The sequence below is a fragment of the Sapajus apella genome, unplaced genomic scaffold (assembly GCF_009761245.1).
Source record: "Sapajus apella isolate SASKATOON/1434 unplaced genomic scaffold, GSC_monkey_1.0 scaffold36, whole genome shotgun sequence".
In the NCBI taxonomy this organism is placed as follows: Eukaryota; Metazoa; Chordata; class Mammalia; order Primates; family Cebidae; genus Sapajus; species Sapajus apella.
The window spans coordinates 29,027,088-29,051,618 of record NW_022436976.1 but is presented as its reverse complement, the minus strand read 5'-3'; the positions used below and the strand labels follow the sequence as shown (position 1 = coordinate 29,051,618).

At 39.3% G+C, this 24,531-nt stretch overlaps 1 protein-coding gene across 2 annotated transcripts in view; it reads left to right on the top strand.

The window, feature by feature from the left end:
- Positions 1–646: 646 nt before the first annotated feature.
- C8A (complement C8 alpha chain) overlaps positions 647–24,531 on the top strand; it is a 62,767-nt gene continuing 38,882 nt past the window's right edge. For both annotated transcript variants that reach the window (XM_032296856.1, XM_032296857.1), the window contains exons 1-4: positions 647–859; positions 13,572–13,665; positions 21,304–21,448; positions 22,415–22,562. In XM_032296856.1, coding sequence (XP_032152747.1) covers positions 783–859; positions 13,572–13,665; positions 21,304–21,448; positions 22,415–22,562 — 464 coding nt within the window. In that variant the 5' untranslated portion in view covers positions 647–782. The remainder of the gene's footprint in view (positions 860–13,571; positions 13,666–21,303; positions 21,449–22,414; positions 22,563–24,531) is intronic.

Genomic DNA, 24,531 nt, shown 5'->3' with positions numbered 1-24,531 from the left:
CTACCTATCTATTCATCCGTCTCTATTAATTTAATTTAATTTATGTCTGGTAGAGTAAGAGATTATATGCAGGTATGACAACATTAGTCCAGATGTGTGGCTTTATTGACATTATAATTCTAGAGAATGCTTCTGGAGATGTCTATTTAAGCCATCTGGTCCCCTCAAGAAACAGATATGTTGGATCTTAAAGATACCCAGTGTCTGTATGAAAAGTGGAAAGTCCATGGAATTACACATATTTTTCAGGCTCCAGCTGCTTGGCAATATATAGTAGAACCTTCATGTAACTGTTAACCATTTTCCTGACTGCTTTATGTCTGAGTTGACATACCTATATTAGCCCTGTTTCAGTGTTGCAAAATAGATTGATCTGACCTCAGAAGTTCCAAGAGACTGAAAAAGACTAGGAATTCTAGAACTGCATCTGGGTTTGGTTTTTGTCTCTTTTTGAAAACAAGACCTCTTTGCTAAGCTGGTATGGTTAAATATCTTCCTTTTTTTTAACCACATGGATATCGTTTTTGAAAAGGTCTAAAGGGCAGTGGCCTTTGGTGTCGGGAACATTTTTAGAGTATGTAGGTAATCAATACCCTGGTTACTATTTAACCACATTTGAAAGAGAATCGGGTGAGTTCTGTGCGAATCTGTGTGTAACTGGGTGAGTTTCTAACATCAGATAGATCTTACAGGTCTCAGCCTGTAGACATCTTTTACTCCAATTTCCTGAATAGATAGTTTTATTCCTTCAAGGTAATATAGCACGGTGGCTTCTGGCTGAGATGTTTGCTGTTGTTTTCTTCATCTTGTCTTTGATGACTTGTCAGCCTGGGGTAACTGCACAGGAGAAGGTGAACCAGTAAGTGGGCCATATGTCTCTGCAAAACTTGCACATAGGAATCACCTGCTGGGGAACTAAGACACTTTTATGTTTGCAGCAGACGCTGTGTTAGAATGGAAAATAACCTCTTTTCATGTTATTATTACTCCTGTGGAGGATGATGGGACAGTGAAAAGACCAGGAACTTGGAGTTAAGTTGGCCGATGTTTAAATCACAGCTTTAATGCTTAGAAGCTGAGTAATTCAGGGTAAATCATTTAATTGGTTTGATCCTCAGTTTCCCTAGTTGTAAAATGAGAATAATAATACCTCTTCTATAAGAGTTAATGTAGATAAAATAAGATCCTGAATGTAAAATGTATTCAGCTTATAGTAGGTACTTAATAAATGATAGTTCTCCTGAGTGGTGCTGAACAGTTAACTTAACCCCTACTTCCTTATCTGTAAAAGAGAATCATAAGAATATCTGTCTCATAGTTTTGGGGGAGGATAACATTAGATAATGTGTTCAAAATCACTTTGAGGAAGACAAAGAACTATAGAGATGCTGGGTCATTTGATTCTAAAAATGACTTTACCTTTTGCTATGGGATAATAGAGGAAGACGATATTTTCATATGTACATTGCATTTTACTCATTCTATTTTCTTGAAATTTCCAACCTAGCTTCATATTTTATTTTCATTTTTTGTATCTTAATATCTAGTATTTTGTGGTGCCTAAGCAGTCCTTTATTTCACCTCTAGGATAGCTCTAAAGCAATCCCTGACTCCCAAACATTAAAGATTTTAAATAGAATTATTTAATTCTAATTCTTAATAGATGATGCAATTTTGAATCATTAGTGCTTTTAAATGCTAGAGCAAGTGAGAGTTCCTTTAAGTAACAGTTCAGAAGGGAGGAAAGCATTTTTATAAGCAGTTAATTTGTAACTTGTATTTAAAGGAAATACAATTTTGAAATCAGAAAAGTCATCTCTAATAATTAGAAGATAAAGGCAAGAGAACTGTGGTAAAGGAAATCTCTGATGAGATATTCTTAATTATAAAAGCTTATCATTGTAATCCTTTTTGAAAATGAACAAAGAGTCTTGATGTTTGATGAACTTATCAAACAAGACAGACCAGTGAAGAGGCAAATTTCAAGTCAAGGCAAAATAGAACCAATTAAATACTTTACAAAGTGCTGAAGAAGGAAATCATGAGGTCTTTGTATCTAATGCCAGTGTGTCTTACATTGACTTTGAAAGTGAAAAACTGCATGGCGAAATGATTTTATTAGGTTCAGATTCTGGCACTGGCATTTACTAGCTGTCTGATCTCAAGCAAGTTATTTAATTTTTTCAAACTTCATTTTCCTTAACTGTAAAATGGGAGAAAAGTAAGAACAAAAATTAAATGCATGAAAGTACTTAGATCAATATCTATTACCTAACAAGTATTCAGTGAAAGCTGTCACTACTGCTGTTGTGTAATTTTTTTTTTTGAGATGGAATCTTGGTCTGTCACCCAGGCTGGAATGCAGTGGTGTGATCTCAGCTCACTGCAACCTCCATCTTCCAGGTTCAAGTGATACTCTTGCCTCAGCCTTCTGAGTAGCTGGGACCACAGGCATGTGCCACCACACCTGGCTAATTCTTTGTAGTTTTAATAGATACAGGGTTTCACTGTGTTAGGCAGGGTGGTCTTGATCTCCTGACCTCGTGATCTGCCCACCTCGACCTCCCAATGTTGTGTGATTCTTACTGTTATTTTTTGGTGTTTCCGTTCCCTTGATGGTTGACAATAATCAGAACAAATTTATAATATGCCAATTGGCATGGATCTCTCTGATCAGAGATTTTAAACTTTCTTTTTAAGCAATAACACTCTTTTCCCCCGAAAAATAAAATTTCACATGAACTCTAACATTGAAAACAGATTATATAAATTTACATTTTAATGGTATACATTTATTTTAGAAATTCATGTTTAATATTTGCTTATTATAAAATCTTAGTTAAAATGTGTTTTTTGAGAGAAACATTTTAAAACAATGGTGATGGAAGAAATTTATAATCTTTAGCCTCAAAATCAATGGATCTCTATTACATATTTTATACAAATAATACTTTTCAGTGTGTGTGTTGCTTAGCAGTTTTAATTTCAAGTTTCTAATTTGCTTAGAAGTTTTAATTGCAATTCTTTTAACGTATTATGATTTGTTTTTTTACTAAGAGTGTGGTCTACCTTAGTGAATATTCCATGTGAAGTGCATTCTTCTGTTGTTCAGTGTAGTTCCAAGTCAATTAAGTCAAGTTGGTTGTTAATGTCACTCAAATATTCATCTTATTCTATTGATTACTGAGGAAGGAATGTTGCAATCTCCAACTGTATTTGTGGATTTGCCTACTTTCAGTTCTATCAGTTTTTGCTCCATATATTTTAAAGCTCTGTTATTAAATACACACACACACACACACACATCTAGAATTATTCTGACTTCTTGATAATTTACCCCCTTATTATTATGAAAAGCTTCCATTATCCCTGGCAATGGTCCTTGTTCTGCAACCTATTTTGTCTATTATTAATACATGCAGTTACCCTTGCTTTCTTATGATCTGTGTGTGCGTGGCAAATCTTTTTCTATTATTTTATTTTAACTTATATGACTATATTTAAAAATATACTTCATGTGAACATACATAGATGAGGCTGGCTTTAGCTAGTCTAACAATCTCTGTCTTTTAATCATAGTAATTAGAACATTTACATCAAATATAATTACTGATATGCGTGAGTTTGAGTTCAGCATTTTACTGTTTGTTTTCTATTTGTCCTGTCTTCTTTGTTTCTATTTTCTTCTTTTTTGGGGGCCATCTTTTAGATTTATACTTTTCTAATTCCAAGGTGGTATGGTTCTGTGGGTTTATGGTTTTTATCAAATTTGAAAATTTTTGCCATAATTCATTCATATATGTTTTCTGCCCCATATACGCTCATCTCTCTTTCTGATAGTCCAATTACAGAGATGGTAGCCTGCTTGATAAGGTCCCCCAGTTCACGGAGGCTCTTTCTTTTCTCGTTGTGACAGTTTATTTTCTATTTCATTTTGGTTCCTATCATCACCATATGTTTATTAAGCTTTTGTTCTGCAATGTTTAGTCTGCTGTTAAGCCTATCCAGTGAATTTTAGATTTCAGTTAAATATAATTTTCAGCTTTAAATGTCTCATTCGATACCTGTTAATATCTTCTGCTACCCTTCTCATTATCTTCTTAATTGTCCTCAAATAATAGAGCATATTTACAATAACTTTTTTAAAGTTCTTGTATGCTAATTACATTATTTTTATTTCATAGGTCTTTAGAATTAGGAAGGATTTAGCGTCTAGCTTAATCCACTCATGTTGCAGAGCAAGAAACTGTACCCTAGAGAGAGAAGGGGAGTATTCAATAACAAGATAATTCTGACAGGTATTTATGAATGCTGGCCAATATAACCTTTATTACATTCTTCCAAAGGTGTTGTTTTTATTATTCATCAATTGAAGGCCAACATTTTCACTGATGAAAAGCAGAATTCCTCAGGGGAATTTAAGAAATGTTAATTAGGACCCCAAACATAGAGGTCAACTATCTAAGCAGCTAAAGCTCTCTTTTTTTCCTTCTTCTTCTTCTTTTTTTTTTTTTTTTGTAGGTCTATAGGCAGTTGACCCTAAAGAAGTTTCAAACATGGTGTCCCTTTTTATTTTATTGCTTTTATGAGTATGTTTACCAAACCATCTTGGGCCAAGTCCGTGTGAATATTTTTAATAGTAGTCCACAACTGAAAATTGATATGTATTCAGGAAACATGAAATTTCAATTAATAAAAGCAATGTGAGTAGTGGATGTGACTCAAAAGTGAATCATGTAATATGGAGACTTTAATTCAGGGCAATTCATCTTTAGCTGTACTTCAGGTGGCATTGGGGCTGGGCTATGAAGTATAATCAACCTGGGATTGAGTCCTGGCATCACCACTTAGTGGCCATAGAACTTGGGCCAGTTGCTTAAACTTCCTAAGCTACAATTTTTTTTTCATCTATGAAATGAAGATAATACATATTCCATAGAGTTCTTGTCAGGAGTTGAGTACATTTATATAAAGTACTTGTAACAGAATCTGGTACATGGTAAGCCTTTAGAAAATTATTTTTATTAGCCTATTTCTCTTTCATCAGAAATTCTTCAGAGTACATCTCAGAATGCTTAAAAATACATAGGCTTTGGAGTCTTTCTTGGTTTTTAATTCTGGAGCAAGTTACTCATCTTCTTATGAATCTGTTTTACTCATCTGTAAGATGGGTATAGTACTTCCTACTCCCACAGGGTTCTTGTGAAATTTTAATGAAATAACTTAAGATTATATGAGATAATATATTGCAGGTACTGTGCTCAGCACTAGGGTACAATAGTGAGCAATACAGTTGTGATCTCTGTCTTCCAAAGCTTGCAGTCTAGGAGTAGGAATAAAGTGTTAGAAGTGCTATGCATATGGCACTATGTTAGCATAGGATAGGCAGGCTAAGGAAAGCTATCTGGAGAAAATGAACTGAAGTGGAAACGTTTGACCAGATGAATGAGGTATAATTAGCATTCTGTGGTGGAAATAGCATTATGCAAATACTACAGGAGAACCCAGCACATGCTTGGAACTTAAAGTTCTGTATGGAATTCTATGTGTATCCAGCACACAGTGGACACTTTTTTTGAATTTATCTATTCATTCATTCAATAAATAAATATTACAGGTATGCTAGGTGTTAGGTAATGAACTGAACAGATAAGGTTTCCACACTCATGGAATTTACAGTATAGCGATGGAGTCAGTCAATAAATATGTAAACAAAAAAATTATCTTAAATATTATGGCCGCAGTGGCTCACACCTGTAATCCTAGCACTTTGGGAGATCAGACGGGCGATCACTTGAGCTCAGGAGGTCAAGACCAGCCTGGGTAACATAGCAAAGCCCCGTTTCTACTGAAAATAAAAAAATTCACTGGGCATGGTGGCGCTCACCTATAGTCCCAATTACTCAGGAGGCTGAGGCATGAGAATCACTTGAACCTGGGAGGCAGAGGTTGCAATGAGCTGAGATCATGCAGTGGCAACTGCATATCAAATGAGAGAGTGAGACTCTATCTCAAATAAATAAATTAATTAATAAAATAAAATTTAAATTTTGATGAATACTGTGAAGGAAATAAATGGGGCCCTTTGTTAGAGGGTATCAGAGCAATCTGAAGACAGGCTGATTGAGGGAATTTTCTGTGGAGGTGGCATTTAACCTGAGATGTGAAGGGCGGCAGGGAGAAGGCAGGTGAAGAGCAGGGTAAAGCGGAGTGATCACATGTGCTAAGACCCTGTGGAGGGAAGTGGCTTGTCATGTTTGGGAACTGAAGGATGGGAGCAGCATGAAAGCAGAGAAATGTGCCATGAGAATGTATCGAAAAACTGGACAGAAGCCAGATCCCAGAGGACCTTTGGCACCACAATGAAAAATTTGGATTTGAGTCCATGTGTAGTAAAACACACAAAAAACCAAAAATCGCTGAGGGTCTTATAAAAGAAGGATATTACCTAGTGTCTCATTTGAAAAAAAATTGTCCTGATTGCTGTGCAGAGAATGTATTGGAGAAAGGTAGAGTAGAAGAGGGTCTTGGCCCACGGGAAGACATAACAAGGAGCTGGTTGAAAGAGAAAATTAAGAGTTTAGATGTGAAACCATTAAGTTTGCCATGTCTACGAGGCGTTTAATAGACATATCAAATGGAGAAGCTGGATAAACAAAACAGGATTACAGAGGACCAGTCTAGGTTGAAGGTCTAAATATAGGAACATTTGCACAGATGATGTGTGAAGCCAAGGACCTGGATCTTATCTTTATAAGGGTGAGAAAAGCAGGAAGAGAAAAAGAAGAAAGATCGGATTGCACCTTGAGGAATTCCAGTTTTTGGAGGAGAACTGGCCAGAGGTAGGAAGAGAGTGAAAAGGAATTGTGCTGAGGAAGTCCAAGATATGAAAGTTCTCATGAAGAAAAAAAGTGGTTAACAGATTGTGTCTTAGTGAGTTTTGCGTTGTTATAAATACCTGCAGCTGTGTAGTTTATGAAGGAAAGAGGGCTGTATGGCTCATGATTGTGCAGGCTGTACAAGAAGCATGGTGCCAGCATCTGCTTGGCTTCTGATGAGAACTTTTTTTTTTTTTAAATTGACATATCCATGCTTACTGTGTTTTATTGAGCACATATTATATGCCAGGCACTGTTCTGGGGATATAAATGAGAAAGACAAAGTCCTTGCTCTCAGCTCTCACGAAGCTTCTGTTCTAGAAAAGTATATGCAAACATCTTATATACTTTAAGTTCTATAAAGAAAATAGGAACATCCTGGTGAGGACTTTTGTGCTGCATCAAAACATGGCAGAGAAGGTCAAAACAGAAATGGGCACATTCAAAGAGGTACCAAACAGAAGGAGGAACTTTGCTTTATACAACTCATTTCCATGGGAACCAGCAAGAATGAATCTGTCTAGCCAGGAGAACCTACTCACAACTGCAAGAGCAGCACCAAGCCTTTCCTGAGGGACCTGCCCCATGACCCAGACACCTCCCACCAGGCCCAACACTGCCATATTGGGAATCAAGTTTAAACATGAGTTTTGCTTTTTCCTCCTACTTATTACACTTATGCAATCAACATGAGTGGGGACAAATACATCATAGCAGAGGGCAAGTAAACAAAACTAGATGACTTTCCACTAGATTTAGCAACATGGAGTTTGCTGAAGACTGAGCACTTTCAAAGTCAAATTCAAAATACCTCTATTGTATAATGGAATCTTCATGTAACTAGATGGGACTGGCTCAAGATTATATAATTAGTGATAATCAGATTTTAATATAAGCTGAGCCAATTTATTAGGATAACTCCCTGGTAATCATCAGGGTTAGGCTTTCTGATCTTCTAGCCTAGGATTGGTAGCTAATTATTTTCTTTTCTAAATTGCTGAAGTGGCCGCATTCTGGGTCAATGATTTGACTTGCATGTTGCTTATTTAACTCTAGGTTTTAGGCCCTTTGCCCAATATGCTGCCCTATTTTAAAAGGCAGATGGGAAGCATCTCACTTGTCCCCAGCCCTATCTGAGGCCATTGAATATATTTTTGTTGAAGACAGAGAGGTTTGATGAGCATGTGTGAGATTGACAAGGTTAGAAAAAGTTAACATGTATGCCAGGCTTGTGCTCAAGATTTTACATACATGATCTCACCCCACATTCAAAATAGTCTTGCAAACTATCTTCCCTGTTTTATAGCTATAAGAAAATTGAAGTTCAGTGAGTAGCAGAAATCAGATTCAAATGCGTATTTGCTGGACTCTAAACCTCTTTCTCTTATATCAATGTTTCAACTGTGTTACATAGTCTTACAAATGATGCATAAAAAAAGAAATGGCCTATGTTTCCCTACAAAATTTGGGAAATTCCAGGTTAAGCAAATTAAAATGCAGAAACCCTCTGAGCCTTGTTATTGAGCATTTTAAATCTCCAAGAATGCTATGGTGTATGCAGTTCATCCAAATGTATTTGACCATGGACCTTTTCTCCTCTTCCTCCCCAATCCCAGTGCATATCTCAGGAACTGGTACTCTGCAGGGTACACCTTGAGAAACTCTGTAATAGCACCATATAGACTTGTGCTCATTCTACAGGTTAAAAAACTAAAAATCAGTTAAAGCAGCTTGCTCATAGTAGCCCAGCAAGTTCAAGGTAAACTAAAGATTAAAAGCAAAGACACCTGAGTTTCTGTGCTCTGTATTAAATGTCTTACTGATTGAGTAGATTTTTGCCAGCTGAGAGATGCCTTAAAAATATTTTCCAAGATTTATTAGACCACAGAATTATGAATGGCCCCTTCTACAGCTCTTTTGGAAAGCCATTTTGCAATATATGCCATAAGCTCTAAAATCCCTTCAGTGCAGTCATTCCACTCTGCAGCATATGTCTTCAATAAGTAACTTGGAATACAGAAAAACTTGAGACTCAATAATCTAATTGTTTCATATAAGGGGAGTGAAACAATGTGTATTACCATAAATAGTTTATGTTTCTGCTCTATTATTAAGTGGAAGAATCAGGATATAAAATGTAATAGTATGACCTCAATATGTTATGAAAATAAACAGTAGAAGAAAATATAACTAAATATTAATGATGGTAAAATTTGGGTCATTTTTTTCATTTATAATCTTTCTCATGTTCCCTGTAATGATAATGTATTACTTATATAATCATCAAAAAATGAACTACATTGAAAAATTTATTGGAATGATAAAATGTTGGTCACATTGATATTGGCTGAAAGGTTGGAGTCCTAAATGACTTTAATGAATGGTCCTGGTGTACTTTCTGTACTCTGGCCTCAGTGGTAGCATTAGTGTGTGTGCCTCTGTCTAGACATCATGTCACAAAGCTTTTAAAACTACAGCAATACAGCACTGCTCTGTCTAGGCTTTCACTTCCATCCATTAGTACTGTTTCCCTCCAGTCTGACACATAATGCAGCCTCTATGGGCTTGCAATGACATTATCTTGACAGTTCTGTAGTGAGATGCAGTAATAATGCTGGAGTCCTTTCCCATTCCCAAACCTTCTCTCTATACCTTCTCTCTCTCCTTCCAAATTCCATGTTCCCACACTTCCAACTTTTATTATTAGAGCAGTCTATTAGAAAAATGACATGTGGAACAAACCCTGAACCATTTGAATGTCAAGATACCAGGATCTAATTTAATTTAGATTGTAAGAATCAGGGTCAAATAAATATCTCAACAATGTCACTGTCTATATTCCAGTAATTGGTTTTCTTTCCCTTTTCTCCCTCTCTCCCTCCTTTTTCTCGCTCCCTCCCTTCCTTCCTTCTTTTCCTCCCTCTTTCCCTTTCTTATTTTTTTCTTTCATAAACATGTACTGAACACTTTCCATGGATCTGGCCCATAATAAGTGCTGGGAGCTCAATAGCAAATATAGACAGTATCTGCATTCATAGAGATAGAGTCTGGTGGAGAAGAAATAAATTATACCAATATTGCAAGTTTGATAATTAAGTATTGAGATGGCAGAGATTGACCAAATCATATGAAGGAGGCTTTCAACCAGTCTGGGTATCAGGAAATATTTCCCTAAGGAATTGATGTTTATGGTGAGAATGAAAGATATATAGGAATTAACCTAAGTTAAGAGGTAGATAGTTGGATTCATTCATTGGATAATTGAGATTTACAGTTAGGTGTGATTGTGGGGACAGTGGGGTCTAGATGTTTATAATATAGGTAAGACTGTAAAGTAATGAATCATGGAATCAATACTGGTTATAAAGGTAAATAAAGATAAGAAAGGGTCTTATTGAAGGGAGGAAGCTTAGATGTCGAGATATTGGAGATCCCAAAGAGGTTCAAGAAAAAGTGCACTGGCATCCCCTTAAGCATATAAAATAGAACAAAAAGAGGCTATGGAGCCCCCAAGTAATTATTCACAGATGACTCATAATTGATGACTTGGAGAAGTTGTTTTAGAGATTGAGAAGGTTTAGAATATGACATGAAGATAGTAGAGTGAAGAAAAGATTATTATACAGAAGGAAGAGAAGCAATTGAGAGACCAGAGAGTTGGATGGGTGACTCATTTATAGGGATGAGGAGCTCTCGGCATGACGACAGGAATTGAGGTGGGGGAAGACTGTGAGCTGGGCACTGAAGTTTTCTTTGAAGGAATGGAGGGCTGGTGCATGCTAGCACCATGTTACAGATAAGAGTTTACCAAAATGTGCTCTGCAGACCCCAGGAAGTCCCCAGTATCTTCTCAGGGGAGCTGTAAGTTCAAAACAGTTTTCATAATAACAATAAGACATTATTTTCCCCCTTTATTGTGTTTATAGTTGCACTGGTGGTACAGAAGCACCAGTGGATAAAACTGCTGGGGGCCCTGGTCAAAATCAAGGCAGTGGCACTAGAGTTGTAGGAAAAAAACACACACACACACCCCTAAGTTTTACTTAAGAAAGTTCCTCTAGCCAGGAGCAGTGGCTCACGCCTGTAATCCCAGCGCTTTGTGGGGGCTAAGGCGGGTGAATCATTTGAGGTCAGGAGTTCAAGACCAGCCTGACCAACATGGTGAAACCCTGTCTCTACTAAAAATACAAAAATTATCCAGGAGCTAGTGGCACATGTCTATAATCCCAGCTACTTGGGAGGCTGAGGCAGGAGAATCACTTAATCCTGGGAGGCAGAGGTTGCAGTAAGCCAAGAGCAAGCCATTGCACTCCAGTCTGGGTGACAGAGTGAGACCCTGTCTCAAAAAAAAAAAAAAAAAAAAAAAGAAAGAAAGAAAGCCCTTCTAGAAGTAGTAAGAATTGTTAATTTTATTAAACCTCAATCCTTGAATAGATGTGACTTAAATATTCTGTGTAACAAAATAGGAAGAATGAATAAAGAAATCACTGAGTATGCACTGGGTATGATGGTCGTCTTGAGGAAAAGCAGTTGTTAGAGCTGTAAGTTAAGGTAGCCACTTGTCTTAGTTTGGACTACTATAACAAATTATCATAGACTGGATGGTTTAAGCAGCAAGCATTTATTCTTCACAGTTCTGGAGAATGGGAAGTCCAAGATCAAGGCGCTGGTAGATTCAGTGTCTGGTGAGGGCCTACTTCCTCGGTTAGCAGGTTGTCATCTTCTAGCTGTGTCCTCATGCAGTGGAAAGGATGTGGGAAGTCCCTGTGATCTCTTTAATGAGGACACTAATTCCATTCATGAGGGCTTCACCCTCATGACCTAGTCACGTTCCAAAAGCCCCACCTCCTAATATCATCAGGTTGGGGGTTAGGACTTGATAAGTCGCTGGTGACATAAACAACATTGATGTTTAGATTTTATACAGTGAAATGCATTAATATTTGTAAGGCACATACTCAGTGAACCATTATTTTCCAAATTTCAAGTGCCTGATGTTATAAAATTTTTATATGAGCACAAGTTTCATTCAAAGTGTACAGAGACCAGTGGATTTTAATGTGACAGAGAACAAAAAATTCATTGATATGCTTTCAGGTTTCACGTGCAACTTACATGTAAGAAATTGCCACTTGTCAAGTTTTCATGTAATACCAAAGGAGAACATCCACAGTTATTGGAAAAGGCTGTTAAAACATTCCTCCCTTTTTCAACTACAGAGCCATGTAAGACTGAATTTTTTTCATAGATTTCAACCAAAATAATATATAGCAACAGATTGGTTGAAGAAGCATAAATGAGATTCTAGCTACTTTTTACTAAATCAGACATTAAAGGGATTTGCAAAAATGTGCATTTATGATAACATGTAGTAAGTTTGTTATTATAATTTTAAATAAGTTATTAAACAAATATTTTAAAAATTTCTCAGTTTTAATTTTGAATTTGGTGAATATTGGTAGATCTAGCCTACTTATCAGCTCTTTGGGGTCTTTAGTAATTTGCTGAAATGTAAAGGTGTCCTGAAACCAAAAGTTTGAGAACCAGAGTTAAAGATAGACAAAATTTTCTGGGCTCTTCCACGGCTCCTTGCGCAGAGTTTCAACTTAGGTGTCGTTATTCATCAAACTCATTACATAATTAGCATGAGATTTGAAACACTTTCTTTTCCTACACTAGGGAGATAATCGTGTCATTCATCACAGAAGAGTTTGCCTGGCTCTCAGAGGCTGTGGTAATTCCAGTATTAACAGACAATGTTCCCACTTTTCCCAGTGGGCCAACCTGGCTTTGAAGTTGTAGCAGTGGTGTTATGGGAGGAGGATAGCGTGGAAGCCAGGCAAGCCTATGTCTTGTCCCCCTTTCCCTGAGTAGGCTTTTTAATTTATGAGAGGGAAGCATGGGGAAAGAGAAGGATCATGGCCTCGGAGATACACTCTCTCATGTCTGTTGGCAGATTCATAAAATGAGGCAGTAGCCTAATGAGGAGCAGGAAATGGGCTTTACCATCAAACCAACTAGTTCCGATTTGCCTCCATCGTTCCTGGGCTATGACTTCAAGGCTATTTAGCTTTTAGAAATCCCGGCTTTCTTACACTGTACATAAAATAGATCTAATAATATTTATCTCCAAGGATTGTTATAGGGATTAAATGAGATAATCCACATAATATCCCAGCATGTAATAATGAAAGTCATCTTGTAGCAAACCTTTCATAAGCATTTCAATACTCTTTAAATAACCCTTTTAGGTAATGTTATTTTTAAGGTAGTTTTACAGATGGAAAAGCCGTAGTTCAGACATTAAGTAATTTACTCAAGTTTTCAAAGTCAGCAAGTGGTTAAGAATCAAACCCAATCCTCTTACCCTAGACTCCACATTCTTAACCACTGAGCGTTCTGCTATGTTAACTCTTCAAAAATTGTTAGGCCTCTTCCATATTCTTCTTTCTAAAATTATAATAATTTGATGCATGGGAGAATGATATAGTATTAAAGGATAATTTATATAACCCTGTAACACCATACACTCTCTCATTTCTGTTGGCATTTCTACATAAAGTAGGAGTACAATAAATGTTCATTCTTCATTTCATCCACACTATGTTTTACTGGAAGGAAAATGTACACAGCTTTCTGGTTTGCTTAAATTTTACATCTCAAAATTGATGCAGGGATCTTTCCTTTCTTTAGGAGAATAAGACGGGCAGCTACACCCTCAGCAGTTTCCTGCCAACTGAGCAGCTGGTCAGAGTGGACAGATTGTTTTCCATGCCAGGACAAAAAGGTAAGACACTTTCAGCCGGTTTTGGGGCATTTCATATTTGATATGTGTATTAGGCATTCAAATGGAGATTAAGCTGCTGGGGCTCTATGTCTAGGGTTCGGGGAGATATTGGGTCTAGAAATTGTTATTTGAAAGCCATTGTACATGGATGGTGAAACTTGTTTCTGTGGCTCCCGATTTTGTTTGTAAGGTAGTGTTGGGTGAGGCTGCAAAAGATGTGTGTTATGGCTCATAGGCAGAAAAGTCACATCTGTACATGGGCACATTTATCCCTCTCTGGGTCCTGGCCAATCTATTGCCCACTAATGAGGGTCATCTGGAGGGACTAATGGTTTAGAAACAAAATACCAAGCTGCCCATGAGAAGATGAGATAATTCAGGGGATGTCCCAGAGTGTTCCTGCTTTTCTCTCACCGGGGTTCTGGCAGGGTTTGCAAATGGTCATCCTGCCTCCAGACCCACCCCTCATTAGACAGAGAGGTGCTCAGTGAATGTTTCTGATGAGTTACTCAAAATTGCAGAGCTAGTGTTCTTGAGAATTCCACTTTCATTTATTGAAAAGACTAACACACCCAATGAACAGAGGTGTATCTACTCTGCCCATCTAAATGGTTTTGAGTAGTTCGAAATGATCCCTAATACCATTGACATATAAAGGGAAGAGGGATGTTGGAAGCCCTCCACTCAGGCAGAGGGGAGTATCAAAATTCTGACTTTGTTCGGAATCACTGGCTCATAGTGATAATTAAACACGGTCAGCCAGGTGTGATGGCTCACACCTGTAATCCCAGCATTTTGGGAGGCTGAGGCAGGAGGATTACTTGATTCCAGTAGTGCAAGGCCGGCCTGAGCAACATTAACAAGACTTGGTCTCTGCAAAAAATACACACACACACAAAATTAGCTGGACATGGCAATGCATACTCGTAGACCCAGCTACTCAGGAGGCTGAGGCAGGAGGATCACTTGAGCCCAGGGGTTTGAGGCTACAGTGAGCTTGGATTGTGCCGCTGCACTCTAGCTTAGGTGACAGAGTCAGACCTTGTCTCATAAATAAATATGTATATAATAAAGCACAGTGTAAATTCTAGTCTGTTTTATTATTGTTTTAAAATTCCTTTCAGACACACATGCCTATATTAGATACTCCCTTCCCCGCTCGGCATACCACCCACTGCCTGAACCTTGTCTATTAGCACATTACTGCCAAGTTTAAATGTTAAGATTCAGTTCTGCAGTTGAGATCCGGCTTTGCCTCTTATCTGCTTTATTACTTTGGGAACATTTTTAATCATCTCTGTGCCTCCGTTTCCTTATGTGTAAATTGGAGTAGTAAGGGTACCTACCTTCTAGAGTTATTGTGAGCAATACATGAGTAATGCACACAAAGGCCTTCTCATACATCTGGCTTAGAATATGTGTTTAAAGAACGTCAGCTGTTTTTCTTCTTTTATTTTTCATTTTTATTTCAATAGCTTTTGGGGAACATGCGGGTTTTGGTTACATGGTTAAGTTCTTTAGTTGTGATTTCTGAGATTTTGGTGCACCTGTCACCCGAACAGTGTACACTATACCCAATGTGTAGTCTTTTACTCCTTATCAGCCTCCCACCCTTCCCCCTGAGCCCCCAAAGTCCATTATGTTATTCCTATGCCTCTGCATCCTCATAGCTTAGCTCCCACTTATAAGTGAGAAGATATGATATTTGGTTTTCAATTCCTGAGTTATTTCACTTACAATAATGACCTCCAAGTCCATCCAAGTTGCTGCAAAGGCCATTAATTTCATTCCATTTTAATGTTGAGTAGTATTCCATGGTGTGTATATACCAAACTTTCTTTATCCACTCGTTGGCTTATGGGCATTTAGGTTGGTTCCATATATTTGCAATTGTGAATTGTGCTGCTATAAACATGCAGCACAGTCTCTTTTGCATATAATGACATTTTTTTCCATTAGATAGATATGCAGTAGTGAGATTGCTGGATCAAATGGTAGTTCTACTTTTAGTTCTTTCAGGAACTTCCACACTGTTTTCCATAATGGTTGTACTGGTTTGCATTGCCACCAGCAGTGAAAAAGTGTTCCCTTTAGACACACCCATGCCAACATCTATTACTTTTTGATTTTTAAATTATGACCATTCTATCAGGAGTAAGGTGATATCTCATTATAGTTTTAATTTGTGGAATGCCAGCTGTTTTTCTAGTAACTACCTGTGCCATCCTCTTCATCCCCCTGTCCCATTACCTTGAATCAAACCCTGCTTTTCTCTCATCGGGGTTCTTGCAGGGTTTGCAAATGGGCGTCCTGCCTTCAGACCCACCTCTCGTTAGACAGAGAGGTGCTCAGTGAATATTTCTGATGAGTTACTCAAAATTGCAGAGCTAGTAAGTGGTGGAAACACACACTATTTGGACCTAGCTCATTCAACATCAAAGCCTGAAATTTGTTATTCTGCCTCTCTAATCTCTGAGAAATGCTGAAGAATCTTAGACTGCTCCTGTTTAAAAGTCTCTGATCCCTACGTGCTCGTTTTGCTCTGACATCTTGTATTGGTTTCTAGAGTCAACTGGAACAAATTGCCACAAACTTGGTGGCTTAAAACAACAGAAAAGTATTCTCTTACAGTTCTGGAGGCCAGAAGTCTGAAATCAAGGTATCAGCAGACCCATGCTCCCTCTTAGAGGGGCTAGAAGGGACTCTGTTACTAGGCTGGTGCAAAAGTAACTACAGTTTTTGCGTTAAGTAACAGTAAAAACCACAATTACTTTTGTAGCAACCTAATATTTGCCTCTTCCAGCTTCTGGTGGTGTTGACAATCCTTACCTTGTGGCTTCATCACTGCAATCTCTGCCCTCCTGGTCACATTGCTGCCTTCTCTTCTGGTGTCTTCTCCTCTATGTGTCTGCCTGTAATCTCTCTCTGCCTTCTTCTTACAAAGACACTATGATGGTACTTAGTGCAATCCAGACAATCCAGGGTAATATCTTCATCTCAAAAACTTTAATGATGTCTGCAATGGCCAGTTTTCCAAATAAGGTAACTTTTACAGGGTCCGTGAGTTAGGACTTGAAATCTTTGGGTGGCCATTATTCAAACTGTTATACATCCTAAATTAAATTGTCCATATTTATTTTAGTTTAGACAGCAGGTAGCACAAGAGAATAACTTGCAGTTTAAATCAGAATAGAATTATTTCCTTAGTGACTCAAAAAGACATGTGTTTTTAAAGTAATTTTTAAAATAATTAATTATGTTATTAAGTGAAATACCACGCTAGCTTTTTTTTATTAATATGTTTCTTCTCAAAATCATACAAAGATGTACATTCCTGGAAAGAAACATTATCTACCAGTTAGAAAAGAAAATTACATCTTAATGATCCCAACCACGGGCAATGGCATGGAGAAGTCCCTAAGGGAATATTGGTACCAACCTTCTGGCAACACAAAAATCTTCATTATGTGATAGCAACTTAGTAAAGAGGGAATCAATGGGGATGAGCCTTATGGCTTGCACCATCATTCCCAGTATAGATACTATAGGAAGGATGACAATGGCAATAGACACCATTTATTAAGTAATATCTATGTACCAGACAGTTGTGTAAATGCCTTAAATAAATTGTCTTGTTTGACTTTCACAGCCAACTGTAAATGGCAGACATCATCATCCACTTTGTTTAGGTCATCCATTAAGAACATGACAGAGCTTTGATTTAAAACTTGGTCAGTCTGACTCCAAAAAGCTTCAGTGGCTGACCGCTCTACACTACTGCCTCCCACTGAACCATCCCTGACAGTAATGAGTGACGCAAGTGGTCACTTACTCCAGTTCCTCCTGAAGTAGCCCAACAGCTGGATACAAGAATGATGACGGCATTGATAACTACTACTGTTGAGTGTATGTCAGGAACCAGGCAAAGCAGTGATTTCTTTACATGTATTATTACAAATCTTTGCAATGCTCTCAGTTAAGTTTCATTTTACAAATGAGAAAACAGAATCAGAGATGTGAAGTAGTTTACCCAGTGATGCATGTACAGTAGGGGGCAGAACAGGAATTCTAACCCAGCTCAAAATGGGATTCCCATAGTATACTTAACTTCATAAACATGTGAAGACTAAATGAGGTAAGAAATGTAAAGTATTTGGTCAATAGTAGGCACTCCATAGTAGCCACCACTGCTGTTACCAAGTTGGTAGCTACAGGTTTTAAAAATCTCATGTAATTTTTAGAGTAAGAAAGAAAATCTGCTGCTAATTCAAAGGAGTCCTCAGAAACAAGTACATGCCAAGTCTGCTTTCAAATAACATTGTGTGTTATTTGTTTGGAGAAGTTTAAGCCCTTACTAAGCTATATTAAAACTGTCCCTGTAAGTCACCATGAAAGTGCTGCAGAACAGTGGCATGTACCAGATCCCTGCTGCTTATTTAACTGTGAACTCCTCACCCCACAGCATGTACAATAGATATGCTAAGGCATCCTGGCACCAATTCTCAGGCTTAAATTTGCCCTTTTGTGAAAGAAGCAAAAATGTAGTTTAGAATGACCTAGCTGGAATATTCCAAGTAGCAATATTTTCTTTCTTTGGACCTTGGATAAATATCTCTACAATTCACTCCCAACCTCACTCTCAATGAAGTGGAATTATAAGCACAATATATTTATAATAAAAAGCTGTAATAAAAATCGATGTCATGTAATGACAAACAGTCCTCTGAGTTGGAGGGCACTATTCTGAGCATAATGTCCTTGTTAGACATTCCAGTCTCATGACATAGACTGGATATCTACTTAGTGCTGGCCGTGTTAAAAAGTCTGAGACACGGCCGGGCATGGTGGCTCACTCCTGTAATCCCAGCACTTTGGGAGGCTGAGGCAGGCAGATCCCGAGGTCAAGAGATCGAGACCATCCTGGCCAACATGGTGAAACCCTGTCTCTACTAAAAAATACAAAAATTAGCTGGGCGTGATGGTGCGTGCCTGTAGTCCCAGCTACTTGGGAGGCTGAGGCAGAAGAATTGCTTGAACCCCGGAGGCGGAGGTTGCAGTGAGTCAAGATATCACACCACTGCACTCCAGCCTGGCTCTGGCAAAAAAAAAAAACAAACAAAAAAACAAAGTCTGAGACGCTTTTCCTCAAATAACATGTAACATTAGTTGTTGATAAAGAAAAAATACAGAAAAAAATTTAAGATAATATGTCTTAAGTTTCAAGTAGAAAATGGAGGCAATAAGATCTATAAGAGTTCACAAGAAAGTCAAACCTTTGGGGTATGAATTGTAAGAAAGAGGGCGAACAGTCCTAAAAGACCTCCTGGGGGAAAACAGCTATATTTTAAAGGAAGGAAAGATTTGAAAGTGACATGGGAGGTCATTCTAAGAATGACTTGAACGAGATTCTATAGCCAGGAATAAACATAGTATGTCCAGGAACAATGAACAAGATATATTTGGCTGAAGTCACAGCTTCATGTGAGGAAATTATAAGAAATGTATTTAATGTGGATAGCAGTTACACTTTAAAGAGTGGGAATGACTAAATATTTCTGAATGGAGGAAGTAGCAGATAAACCAGTGTTCTTGGAAGGCACACCTAGAAATAAACTGACATGAAGAAAGGATAAAAAAGAAAGAAAATTGACTCTACGTTTGTATGCTGATCACTCCTTTATTTGCTGTGCTGAGGGGCAAGAGTGTGGGTGGAAAATTAAAATATCCTGATATTCCCCAACTGGCCATTCATTTTAATCTCTTCCCACAGAGTTTACAAATCTCTTACTGCTGTTATAACTGAAGGGCAGGACAGGTCTATGGACAGGTTTGATCTTCACCTCTCCTTGCTACCTTTGCCACTTTGCTACGGAGCAGCTAAGGAGACAGAGGTGGACAAGAAGAGAGGTGAACTGCATTGCTCCACAGCTCACCCATGGAATCACCTGGAAAGACTGCACCGATAACAGTATCAATGTGAAAACCATCTCTGCTCATTGAGCGCCAATAATATACCAGAAACAAGGCTGGGGGCTTCTTCACACATTCTCTTATTCAGAGGTTACACAGTCCTTTCAAGGGAAAGGGCCATTACACCCATTTCACACACTAGAAGACGGACGTTCAGAGAAGGGAAGTGGCTGGCTCATGGTCAGTAGGTAAGCAAATCTGGGACCTGAACCCAAGTCTGTCTAATCCCCGTGTCCATGCTCTGTTAACTGCAGGACGCAGGTGAAAAGATATTAGTCATTATAATCAGGCAAGTCATTTAGCTCACCCACCTCATTTCACAGATTTAGAAACGAATCAAAAAAGCACCAGCCACTGATACCTCACACAGCAAGTAAGAAATTGATTCAGACCGGAAACTCACTTCTCTTGCTGCTCAAATCATGGCTTTCTTATCCACATACCAACGTCCTTAAAGGAAGGGCCCATGGGCTGAGCAAGGGAGAGAGGCACCAGGAAGTACAGGGCTGCACGTCCTCTTATCGGCCACTGCGTGGTTGCTATCCATACTGTGTGTTTTGTATTAATTCACATTTTATGTCCTCCACTAGACTTTAAACTTCTTGAAAGTAGGAATAGTTCTTCATGTTTCTCTGAATATTCTAGTGTTCAGTTTTCTCCTTCTACACTGTAAACTATATAGAAAGCATGATTATGAAACCCTAAAGTCCCAAGATTGGTGTGCATTGAAATTCCTTCCTTTACCTGCAGTCAAAGGTGGACCCAGGGACTCAGATGATGTCTTCAGAGCTCTGTTTGTCTCTCTATCTCTTGGATGGGTATTTTCTACATAATAGGCAAGGCATCTACAACTTGATGGCCACAGTTTCCAACAATTCCAGGAAAAAGAAGCTGATTTTTTTCTAAAATAAAACCCCCAGAGAGAACTATAATTGAATGGGGTTGAGCCATGCGCCAATCCCTGAAGCAATGATTACAACTGGGCAGATGTGATGCTTTGGTGAACCAGGCCTGGTTCATACCCAGACATCCCTGTGACTGAGGAGGTGAGGTCATTCTCACCTGAACCATAGGAGATATATTCCAAGGGCAAAGGGGAATTCCAGGACCAGAAGAAATGTGGCAAAGAAAAAGCCACAGATGTCTCCTAAACGTGCCTCTTGAGTACCTGACCTTAGATCAAGTGCCAATTATATGATGCCAAATAAGAAATGATCCTCTCTTCTCTACCCCCATATGCAAATTGCTCACAGACTGGTGGGAGAGATGGAGAACTACATGGATGCTCAATTGCAACCTCATATGGCAAGTGCTAGTAGAGAGGGAAGCAGGCAAGCTGCAGAATGTTACTGAACAATGAATAGGAATTTAACTTCTTCACGAAGAAGGAACAGAGGTTCTTCCTAGCAAGTAGGAAGACCCTAGAAATACCTTGTCCAAGCCTTTCATTTGATGCTTGGAGGCCCTATTTAGCATTCCAGTTGGTGATTGTGCCACTTCTGGTGACACATCACTGATTATACACACTCATCCCTCAAAAGACAGCTTTGCAGGCAGCTGTCAATCATTAGATAGTCATTTCTTGTTGAGCTGAGACCTGGCTGCACAAATCTTGGTTGATTGAATGATTAATTGACAAGAATGTGTCTTGTTCAAAATCTGATTTAGTACCGATACCGGAGCCTCTTGCAGCCAAACAAGTTTGGGGGAACCATCTGCAGTGGTGACGTCTGGGATCAAGCCAGCTGCTCCAGTCCTACAACTTGTGTAAGGCAAGAACAGTGTGGGCAGGATTTCCAATGCAAAGAGACAGGTGAGTAGCATTCCAGCAGGATTACAGCTGTGCCTGTCAAAAGTGACATGTGAAATGCTTCCCCAGGGAGATTATTAAAATGTATACCCCTGAGCCCTTCCTCTAGAGATCGCCATTCTCTAGGCTTGGGATGGGTCCTAGGAATCTGCATTTTAAGTCAAGCCAGCAGCCTAAGTAATTTTGATTCAACTTTATCGGAACATCTGTTGATTCATTTAGAAAAGGGACACCATTCATTCATTCATCCACTCATTGAACAAATATTATTTGCCACATATTATGTGCCAGAGAGTATGTTACCTGCTGTTAATATAGACATGAAAAAAATAATGCAACTTACCTTGATATACTCCTACACTAGAGACCTAGAAGGACTTAATTACAATACTGTGTGATAGCCATGGGCACACACATGTGCATTGCTTAGTGGGACTTTCCAGCAGGAGGTTCCCAAATCTGCTTTGGGCAGTCTGGGTGGGCTTCAAAATAGTACTTGAGTGGAGACTTGGGAAACAAAATGGAACTTTCTAAGAGAAAGAACATGCAAAACATGGGGATCAGAGACTCCCAATCAGCCCAGAATGTTTGCAGCATCAAGGCTTTGGGAAGAGAGAGGTGATGGGCAGGAAGGTAACCGGTGTCCAGACTGTGGCATTTGGAAGAAGAGGAACGGGGAGCCGCTGGAGGATACTGAGCAAGAGGATTTCATGGGTAGACTGGCCTTTTAGAAAGATCACTGGGGCTGCAATGTGGAGAATTACAGAGAGAGAGAAACTCAGGCAGTGCCTAAGTTGGGGAGCTGCAGGCGGGAGCTCATGAGGCTGGAAGGAAGGCCAAGGCAGTGAGAACAGAAAGAGCATGGGGCAGATGGGAGTTTTATTTCAGAGGCATAAGGACTTACTGATTTTGGGTGTGGGTCTGAAGGGAGGGGGAATCCAGGGAGCAGCCACAGTCTCTCCTCTCCAGGCCGCTGTCTGAAACGCCATCTCCTGTGCAATGGAGAACTGGACTGCCTTGATGGCTCTGATGAGGACAATTGTGAAGACGTCAGGGGCATGGATGAAGACTGCACCCAGTACGAACCAATTCCAGGATCACAGAAGGCAACCTTGGGGTGAGGCCCTGCCTGCTAGCTATTTGGGAGCAGGGATGATTTGTCTTTCATAGTAAGCATTAGTTTTGGAGACAGAAGGGGGCCATTTTGGAGGCTTCCTCTGGATTGCATGCTGTGAGCTGCTCTCATTTTCCACAGAAATGGCTTGCCCAGTCCTGCCTATGGCACTGCCCACACTATCCCCCCATGTCTCTGCCTGAGAGTCCTATCTCTTTTAGTCCCCCTATCCTACTGCTCATCTCCCCTCACCCCAATGCCATTTTTAAGGCCAATTTTACAAACTGCAGCTTCCATGAAGCCTCTCTGATGTCTCAAAAAGATAGCTCTTCTCTGATCCAAGCCCTTTCCTTTCCAATAGCTCTGTTCGCAATCTGCTTTGCACTGTAGTTGCTTGCAATAACCAGGGCTAACTGTGAGACACAGTGCAGAGAAAATGGGCAAGGGGTGAGACAAAGAGCGGCTTTAACCCCCACTTTCCCATTGCTTACTTAAACCTCCCAGAGTACAGCTTCTTTATCTGTTGAGATGAAATCAGCCTTGATTCTAACTTCTCTTCATTCAGCTTTATGTTCAGGTTCAGTTTCTTGAATGTGTCACACTCTTTCCTTCTGAGCCTTAATCAGTTTGGTTTCTTCTTTCTGGAATATTCTTTCCCAAATTCCTACCTGGGTAACTCCTTAACTAATGTTATGCTCTGAATTATGTCTCCCCCTACTCCCACATTTATGTGTTGAAGGCAGTGAGAACAGAGAGTATGGGGCAGACAGGAGGTTTATTTCAGAGTCAATTTCATCTGAGCCCAGAACTGAGATGTCTTCCCCGTATCCAGACTTCCAAGGCTCACTCTTCATCATTTGCAGCCCATGCTCTTTACCAAGTTTAAAGTCCCCAGCATGACATTCAAGGGGCTCATTTCCAGTTTGACTAGTTGCTGCCAGTTGACTTTCACTTTCATGTAGTAACTGAGCAATTTCATTAACACCTGACAAGAAAAGCCAGTCAAAACCCATGAGATTCCTAATGTGACTGAATTAGGAAATTGGGATTTTAGAGAGGTAGTTATGGTTAAATAAGGTCATAGGGTGGGACCCTAATTCAAGAGGATTGGTGGTTTTATAAGAAGAGAAAGATACACCAGTGATCTCTCTCTTTCCACACATGCATAGCGAATGAGCCATGCGAAGACACAGTGAAAAGGCGGCTGTCTTCGAGCCAGAAAGAGAGCCTGCAGCAGAAACCAACCCTGACAACACCTTGATCTTGGACTCCTAGCCTCCAGGACCATGACAAAATAAACGTCTGTTGTGTAGGGCGCCTAATCTGTGGTATTTTGTTGTGGCAGCCCATGCAGACTGGTACATTGAGGTACCATCTCCTCTAGGTAGTCTTTGTAACAGCCCCTTCCCCTGCTCTTGACCTTGACTAGGCTGACTTAGTCCCCTCCTGTTGCTCCCAGCACCTCCTGTGAGTCTTATTCTTATTCTTCCAGCTCTTACCCAACAGGGCTAGTGACATCTGTTGGGGTGTCCGTCTGCCCAGGCTAGAGGCTCCTTGTCATCTCTGCTTCTCCAGTACCAGAACAGGGCTTAGCTCATAGTTGCATCCTAGTATTGTTAGTCCTCTGCCACTCTGTCTTTGCTTAGGATCTTGTCTCTAACTTGGAAGTAAACTATTTGAGGGAAGAGGCTGCTTCTGACCCAGCTTTTTCATCTCCTTGGCACCTGTGTCCGAGCCTGTCCTGTAATAGCCTCTCACTGAGTATTGGTTGAATTAAAACAAATCAATATGATCAGCTGTATCTTTACAGATAAGGAAATGAGGAGATGTAGTAACTGTCACAGAGTGACCCAGCTCTGTTGTAGCCCACTCAAGGACAAGTAGGAGTTCCATGAAATGCAGCCTTCATTCATTATGGTTAATTGCTCTAAGATCACAGCCCACCTACTTGTTGGTATTGAACTCTGTAAGT